General features: G+C 32.6%; 1 protein-coding gene across 1 annotated transcript in view; it reads right to left on the bottom strand.

The window, feature by feature from the left end:
* Positions 1-5,250: 5,250 nt before the first annotated feature.
* LOC116145439 (protein DETOXIFICATION 24-like) overlaps positions 5,251-9,437 on the bottom strand; it is a 32,056-nt gene continuing 27,869 nt past the window's right edge. Inside the window, exons 3-6 of the mRNA XM_031430897.1 lie at positions 6,260-6,346; positions 6,133-6,189; positions 5,795-6,033; positions 5,251-5,381 (exon numbers count right to left, since the gene is read on the bottom strand). Coding sequence (XP_031286757.1) covers positions 5,251-5,381; positions 5,795-6,033; positions 6,133-6,189; positions 6,260-6,346 — 514 coding nt within the window. The remainder of the gene's footprint in view (positions 5,382-5,794; positions 6,034-6,132; positions 6,190-6,259; positions 6,347-9,437) is intronic.

The following is a 9,437-nucleotide window of genomic DNA, read 5'->3' as shown; positions in this document are numbered from 1 at the left end:
TGCACCAATAAGGCCTTTTCTGGCCATGGATCACAAATCCATAACCGGAAACAGCTAGATTTGGCCTTTCTATGGCCATGAAATGGCAATAGATCTAGCCATTTTTTGGCTATGGATTTGTGATCCATGGCCACATATGGCCAGTCGTGTGCCATTCCATCAACTACCGGTGGCGGCCGACGGTGATGGCTAGCTACTGACAATGGCTTGGGGGTGGGTGGGTGTGATTTTATTACAAATTAAAGTTTTATATAGATAGGATGTTTTAGCAAAATTTCAAATGTAGGGGGTTAAAAGAATGATTCAAAAAATAATAATAATAAATACTATTATATTAATGTTTAAAAAGAATGACAATTTAGTAATTTATATAACATATCCACCCATTTATCCTCCCAACCAAAAATATTATTCATCAATTTATTCAAACCAACCAAACACATTTTCTAAACATTCCTAGTAATCTTCAAGGTGATCTTTTTTTCCGTTAATATAATATATCCCTCTAATAAAATATTATATGATCCAAACGCCCCTTACAAGACAAAAAAGATTCCTAGTTGGTGTTAAATCGTAAAAAACACTGTTTGTTGATGGTTTATAGATCATCTTACTGTCCAGAGTGAGTAAAAGATCACCATATGGGATTTTGATAAGAACCCACCCCAACAACTCAAACAATTAGGCTAGGCCATGAGTCTTTTATGGGCTTGGGTAGAACTCTCCTTGGAAAATCGACTTGCCAAGAGAGGGTGTCCAACCCCTTATAACCCACATACCCACCCTTTTCCCTTCCAATGTGGGATCTTAACAATTTTCTTGATATTTTTTAACTGTGAAGAATTGCCATGGATATTAATGAATATTGATAATTCTTTGAGGTGTAAAGCCTAAAGGATGTTTATTAAAATAAAAAAAAAAAAAAAAAAAAGGGTATTAATTTTTTTATATTACTAATATTTTTACAATAGTAATTTAAAAAATATATAATTGATTGTTTATAAGCATTATTTCAGCCAATAATATATAAAATATAATATTAATGTAATATTTTAGAGTAAAAAGTATTTTTGCATAAGACTAAAGAGTTGGGTTGGCCAAGGTAGGCCTAGGGGAGGTTTCCATGTGGTGGAAGTTGGTGGAAGGTGGGTGTTGGCTTTCTTTGGTTTTTTTCCTAACCTGAGGCATGTCCGAGGTTGGAAGAATATTTTTGTGTGTGTGTGTGTGTGTTTTTCATAGTATTGTATAGGCTGTTTTTGGGGTCCTAACCCCGGGGATTGTCCTGGGGTAGGCTGATTGCCTTTTATATACGAAGTTGTTTTAACTGAAAACCAAATTACACCTACATACCAAGTTAAGTTCCCATGTTTAACAGACCCAACTAATATGAAGTCAAGTACATATCAAATGAATGACAAAGAATAAGTGGGGTTGGGTTATAGTGGCATAATAGTAAAGCAACCATAAATTACTTGAATTGCATTTATTCAAGATTTATATTTCTAGGTTTGAGAAGTTTCAAAGACTTTCTTGTAAAGTCTTATTGTCGACTTATGAACTTTGTGTGCATGTTTGTACTTAAGCACAATTGTGAATTCTTTGTTGGTTTGCACATGTGGTAATATCCTATGAATGTGCACACATATTTTTTGTTTTCTTTGATTGTGATTGAACAAAATATGTGAACACATTTTTATTATGTGCAAACATTTCGTTTCCCAGTATAGGTGGCACTTTTCTTTCTTGATTATAAAGTTTTATTTTTATGCAAGATAATTGCATTGCTTTGTCACTTTGCAGGTGTAACTCTTTCAAAAGAGTGATCCAAGGCTCCTTATTGAAAAGTAGCTTGTACGGTAGAGATGAAAAAGTGCAAGGATATAAATTGATCATCTTCTTCCTTGCGTTTCTTTAGACCTGGTATTTTGTTCTTCTATTGTAGCTTTGAATTTTTCATAGTTTATTTTGATCAGGTTTTCTTTGTTTGTGATTTATCTTTATCAATCACTTTTTTGATCTTTGAGTGTAAGAACTTGGTTCCTCTTTGTTTATGAGCTTAAAGGGAGTTAACCCAAGGAATTGAAGGGATGCTTCAACCATTGAAGCTTGAGGGGAGCTCAAGCAATCTAAGAGGATTCTTAGAGGAAGCTGATCGTGACAAGACCTTAAAGAAATCAAAGGGTGAAGTTTAATGTATCTTTGAACAGGGAGTTTTACTTTGCTTTATCTAAATTCAACTTTGGATTGTCTTGTAATGTTTTGTGTTATAGTGTATTAGCTTCGATATAGACCAAGTCCCATGGATGTTGGCTAAAAGTTTTTTTAGCCGAACCATGTGTCTCCTTGTGTGCTTTATGTTTATGCTCTTGGTTGATTGATATTGTTGTTGTTTTATGATCATAAAACAAATTAGTGTAACACCCATCCATAACCATTTCGTTGTGCTTCATAAGGAGTTGACAAACTTTTTCATTTCCTGTAACCTTGGCCTCTTCAAGGCAAATATGTGTACGATTCTTCTCATACATGCACAAAATAATGGCACCTACAACAATTTGGAAGCACAAGTTGGAAACCAAACTGATCCAACTAACTGAAAACAATCAGAAGGAAACATTGTAGCTTTTCTGAAGATTTACCAAACACGAGAAAATGGCTAGATGCAAAGGTCTGTTTTAAAAATATAAACTACAGTGACTAAAAGTCGATCTTTTACGATTTTGGCTTACAAATCAGTTTTGAAAAAATGGGTTAAAAGTTCTAAATGTTGGTATGTGAACTCTTTTTGGTAGTTGATGAAGATGTTGCTACAAAAGAAAAAGTATGTAGCGGCAAAGGAAGATGTTTAGCTCTAGAAAAATTCCAGAAGTAGGCTACCGCAGCGAGGAAAAATTCTTGTGATGGCACGAAGAAGAAACAAAGGAGAAACGTGAAGGCTAGGACGCCTGCCACGGCAAAGGAAATTTTATGTCACGGTGCAAATGCGATTCACAAACTTAAGTGTTTGATTTTTAGTAATTAGTTTCTAGTTTTAAAATTTTAGTTTAGGATTAACTGTTTTCCTTTTTTATTTTGAGTTGAATTAGGGAAGTAGAATTTGTTCAGGGTTATTATTTCATTTCCATTTTTAAGCAGGAGAATAGATTTTGTTTAGTTCTATGATTGTTACCTCTTTCTATATAAGAGAAGAAAAAAGTTGGTTTGTGTGTAATTAAGAGCGAGAAGTTGATCAATAAAATAATGGAAAAAACATTCCTTTTTATTTTGTTATTGCTCCAAATTCTAAAAATTGGTATCAAGGCAACCTCTCAATTTCCAACAATTGGTATCAAAGCACCCTATCAATTTTCAACAATTGGTATCAGAACTCTAATTCTTAAAGGGCCTGTGGGAGATGAAACTTGTGAGAAGATATGTTGCTCTAACAGAACATTGGAGAGAAGAAACCAACACCAAAAGCGGTAGGCTAAAGTTGTTGAAGAAAGGGTAAGTAAGTATTTAATGTGCTTACTTTATTTAAAAAAAAAAAAAAAAAAAAAAGGCTTCAATAGAAGGGTGGAGGAAGAAGAATGTCGGCAAGAACTGGCGAGAGGACTTGACGATGTCCAAAAAAGAAGCACGCCGAAGAACATGCTTTACACAACAAAAGGTTGTGTGAGATCACTCCAACAGAAGGGTGGAGGAAGAAGAATGTCGGCGAGAACCAGTGAGAGGACTTGACGATGTCCAAAAGAAGCATGCCGAAGAACATGTTTTACACAACAAAAGGTTGTGTGAGACCACTCCAACAAGTAGTTTGGAAGGAGAAGAAATCTGCAAGTTATGGCAGCAAGATGACTGCAAGGTTGGCCATAAAAGCAACAAATTTGGGCAGTAAAATAGGATGCAAGATGGCTGCAAAATGGCAGCGAAGCTGCAAGATTGGCTGCAAGTTAGGCATGAAGAGCCATTAAGGCATGAAGAGCCATGCATGAAGGCATTCAAAGTTGATTGGATATAGAAGCCTATAATCCGAGAATGAAGAACATGCTTTGAAGTTACTTCCGAAAAGGTTCAAAGAGGAGTGTTGAGATGCGAACACTTTTTGGTAATTGATGAAGATGTTGGTGTAGAAGAAAAAGTATGCAGCTGCGAAGGAGGATGTTTAGCTTTGGAAAAATTCCATAAGCTGGTTGTCGCAGCGAGGAAAAATTCCTGTCGTGGCACGAAGAAGAAACGAAGTAGAAACGTGAAGGTTGGGACGCCTACTGCAACAAAGGAAATTTTATGCTGTGACGCAAATGCGATTCACAAACTTAAGTGTTAGATTTATAAATATGAAAATAAACTTAAATTCACAAACTTAGTGCAAGTCCTATGTCCTTGTATTGCTTTCTTTGTTTTCCCTGTGCACAAGTATGACTTACAAAGGTTTAATAAAAAAATATATCCCCTAATCTGAGTAAAAAGTAAGCTTATACATTGTTAAAATTGTACTTGTAAATAAAATTAACCTGAAAGAATGACATATGGCATAAATTTATGCTTCAGCATTTACCGCACAACATAAAACACTTTCAATAATTAGAAATCAATTTGATCTTCCTACAATCCAAATAATTATATGTCAGTCATAACTAAAGTTAAAGCAGTGGGTATTATTTAACCCGTAATTAAAGAGGTCGTGCAGCATTTCTTTTTTCTTTTTTTCTATTCTGAATTCTGAATAAGGCTTTGATTTGATTCTTGATCAGGGGGGTTTAAGAGCCATCTATTGAGACGTTCAGATGCCCTTGTGACCTGTAAATCAAAGAAAAAAAAGTGTTAGTTGCCATAAATAATGATGCAAAATCTTCACGAATAAAGAATGATGAATAATACTAGTTACCTGCTTCTCCCAATCTGTTCTCCATGTCATAAAAAGAAGAGAAAGTGCTTGTATTGCCACTCCACATATCATTCCAATCCATATACCCTGTTATATTAAACAACATATATATATGTATAATAATACAACGCATTATTTGATAGATTTTAATCTCAATTAATTGTAATATCATAAACAAATTACTATGTTATTATTATCTGAAATTTTTCTTTTTTCTTTTTTTTTTTAATAATAATAATCTATTTTATTTCAAATAACATATTTCAGTCTCGATTTTGGCATGTAATCAAACATTCTAATTTTAATAGAAAATACCTTGAGTTATGAAAGGATTTCTCAAGAACACTGCAAATTACTTAAAATTTCAAAACCTCATGAATTAATTAGAATTTTACCTTCACTTCAAGATGGGCAACATATCCAAGCAGAGCTCCAATTGGCACCCCAACCATATAATAGCAACCGATATTTACATATGCAACAACACTTTGCAAACCGGCACCAACGGCAACTCCTGTTTACAATAATTTTCTAAGTAAATGCATTAATATGTAATGACAAATTTACATTCATTTTTTTATATACTGAAAAAGTATCATGTTGATACAATGGTGATGAAATGTGTTAAACTGGCTTAAATATAACTACCTTAAATCTTTATTTTATCACAGTTAAATAACAAAGATAAACAGTTTAAAAGAAATGTCGAAAATTAAATAAAAAAATGTAAATGACAGAAGCCCAAGGATCACGTAAAGCTTTGCATAAAGATGATAATTAAATTAGTTCTCAGTCCGAATAAAACCCTTGAACTCAAGAGATCTCATCTTGAGGTTCCAGGAATTTGAATTGATACGTATTTAACTTATATATGATAAATTAAATTCATTTATATATGTATATGGTCAATTAATCAATTTTACTTGCCTGAGAGGATTGGTTGGATACTGTTGAGCAAGACTGAAAAGGCAAGAGGGATAGAGAGGCTTGACACAGATTTTGCGACTTCCTCACTGCTAGTAAACACGTATGCTATTTGATGACTCCAAAATAAACATACCACTGAAAATATTACTCCAATAAACGTCCCAGTACTTAGAATGACTTTGATGGAAAATTTTGCAGCTTTAGTGTTTCCTCTCCCCAGTTCATTGGATATCCGCACGCTGAACCATCAATTGCTAGATATCAGTTTCACTTAACATGCTATTAGAAAAATATAAAATGAGAATAGTAGAGTTATATTATTGAAAATTAAGTGTCACCTTGCTGCAACTAGGAAGCCGAGGCCTATCATCAATTCCCATGTTGCAATGTTAAGGCTGCGATTCATTGTGATGAGTAGTGCTAATATTTTGTTAATTAATTTGATGTAAATGAAAGAGTAATTACCAGATTGAGAATGTAGCTATTGCAGTCTCTGCACTCTTCATATAACCGGCCAATAAGACCAGAACTGAGTTGTACCATAACTCCAAGCTATTAGATACACAGGGACAAAACCGCAAAATTAGTATAACTTGATAATGCAAATATAGATTCTATATATAGTTTATTAAGAACTTGATATACATTTTATGCATTTACAATATATGTATGACATTACTGAAGAGTAATACTACATACAAATTTTCTCATATAAACTAATGTAGCAAAAGATGATAGGGTGAAAGTTTTTTTAATTTAAAATCACCTAATTATCTTTTGTCACATCAGTTTGTATAAAAAAGTTTTTTATTAAAATTATTGTTCATTGAATGGAATAAACGGATAAAAAAAATTCTTTAAATTTTGAGGGTAATAATCACAATTAATTCCTTTTTTTAAAACCATAATATCTTGAAGTGCATTTTAATAATTACAGCACTACTTATCAAAGTTCAAAGATGTTGTAGCCAACTAAGGGGAGTTGATTTAAATGAATTATAAAGAGAGTCTATACCCTTGAATTGTCAACAAAAATAACTGTGGGTAACAAAAATATATTTTAAACTACAACATATATACTTAATTTTTACAGATGTTAATGGGGCGAGTTGGGTTGGATACTAAGAATTCTATGCTCGTTACCACCTCTTTTATGAATACTCAAATCTGTCCAATTCTCCATTCTAAAAAATGGGGCGTGTTCGAGTTTGGGTTATGTTTTTAGAGGAAAACTTTGGATCGTCTCATTCGATCCATTTTTTTTTTTTTTTTTTTTATATAAAAAGAATTCTAACACAAATATACAAACTATTTCTTAAAATAAAGTAAACAAATTGATAAATAGTAATTTTAATTATTAAATATAAAATTTATATTCAAGTTTAATAATTCTACCACAAAAATTATCCATACAAATCATAAACAAAAAAATAATGATATTGAATATAAATATAATTTTATAATAAATCTGATTTCAAATAACGTAAAATCATAATTCACAAAATAATTCATAACCTAAACAACTTAATTTGACAATATAAAAGAAAAAAATTAATATAAAGTTAATGTTAAATTTAATATAAAGTTAATGTTCATACAATTATAAAGTTGAATAAAATATATAATGTTAGTAATTATAGATTAAACAATTTAAGCACATACCTTATTTTCATATTCACAAGTGAAGAAGATGGAAAAATATCAATTTGGTAAGTCAATAGAGGAATAAGGTTGTGGTGGATAGGGTTTGTTTTTGTTTGAAAAAAATATAATATGACATTTTATAAGTAATACTTATAATCTTAATGTTAAATATTTTTTATAATTATTTATTCGTACTTATATATATTTGGGACGAATGGGACAGTTCAAGGCCAAAGTTATCATTCCCATATCTGCACCAAAATAATTTGGATCAAGATATTCAAACTTAAATCCACAAACCCAAAATTTTTACAATTCAAATTCAACCCATCAGGGTAGGGCTCCTTGGATCCCCAAACCTAGAACTAGCCCTGTGAAAATGACGGGTGGGCCGAGTAATACCCACGGGTACTCGCATTTAACTTAAACCCGAAAACCCTAAACCATTTCTCTCTCACGCAGCCCAGCACCAACAGCTCTCAATCTCTATCAGACTCTCACGCAGCTCTCAATCTCTCTTCACGCAACTCTCAATCTCTCTCTCAAGTAGCTCATCTTCTCTCTCACGCTCAACTCATCTTCTCTCTCAAAGCCTGTTTAGTTAAGTTAATGAAAATTAGTTTATAAGCAGCTAGTGCTTATAAGTATTTAAAATTTAAGAAGTTACTGGTTTGATTAAAGTACTTATAAGTGATTGATAAGTAGTTGATACGTTTAGTAAAATGTGGCTTATAAGTACATTTTATTATTAAAATGACTAAAAAATGTACTACATTATTAAAAATAAGGATATAGGATGAAATTTTAAAATTAAAGAAGAGTAATGTGGTAATATACTTGGTCAAAATAGCTTATAAGCAAAGTGTTTATAAGCAAAAAAAAAAAAAAAAAAAAAAAAAAATACTTTCCCTCCAACTTATTTCTTTTGGCTTATAAGTTCAGCTTATAAACCCAAAAAAGTTATAAACAAATAGGTCAGCTTAATTTTAGAGCTTATAAGTTAGTTTGACCAGTTCATAGGCTCAGACAAACGCCCCTCACAGGCAGCTCTCAATCTCTCTCTCTCTCTTTCTTCAGCTCTCAATTTAACTTGAATATTTATCATTTATTAAAAAATAAATAAATGATAAACATTCAAGAGCTTCTTCTACTCTTGGTAAGTGGTCATAAATTTTAGTAATAATTATTTCTTGGAGTGGGGTTAATATTATTGTTTCTATTTTGATCTGAATCCAAATCTCATCTGCTTACCCTTAATCATGATCGACCGAAATGAGTTTTCCTCCTACTTCATCCCTCTCACAGCGGCAACTTTAGCACTAATCTCTGCCATATTCTTCCTCAGATTCCATGCCAAAAAATTGCCTCAGAAGACTGAAAAACATCACCCGATCGCCACCTCTCCCCTGAACCGAGTACTCAATTATTACAAGCTCTTTGACTTAATGACTGACCTTTCACGCAAATATAAAAGCTACTGATTGTCTTCCTTCTCTAGAAATGAGATTTTCACCACTGACCCTACGCTTGTTGAGTACATCCTCAAAACAAACTTTCCAAATTATGGCAAGGTAATATCCTACTTTATTTTAGTTTTAAATAACTCAAAACATGCTTCAAAATGATAAAAGTATTTCATTTTCTTTAAATTCTTGATCCATTTCCTGTTTTATATCAATGTAGTTATATATGTAATTGTTAGTAAGTTGTTTGAATGAAAAGAAAACTAGCAAAGCTTTGTTGACTTTCATTTAGTATAGAGACATCATCTCCTCAATTCCATATGATTTTGTTTTTGTGGGTGACCCGCGGGTCAACCTGCACCCGCACGGGTGGGTACGAGTGGTGCATTTTCTTACCCGTTCAAAAAACACTTACTCGTTTACCTGTACCCGTTTGAGGTGTTACCCATGATTACCCGACCCATACCCGTATGGCTCGCCCGTTTGCCAGGTCTACCCAAACCTATGGGTTATTTTGACATCCCTATTAATTATAA

The sequence above is a fragment of the Pistacia vera genome, unplaced genomic scaffold (genome assembly GCF_008641045.1).
Source record: "Pistacia vera cultivar Batoury unplaced genomic scaffold, PisVer_v2 Contig461, whole genome shotgun sequence".
In the NCBI taxonomy this organism is placed as follows: domain Eukaryota; kingdom Viridiplantae; phylum Streptophyta; class Magnoliopsida; order Sapindales; family Anacardiaceae; genus Pistacia; species Pistacia vera.
This window is presented reverse-complemented; position numbering and strand designations above follow the sequence as displayed.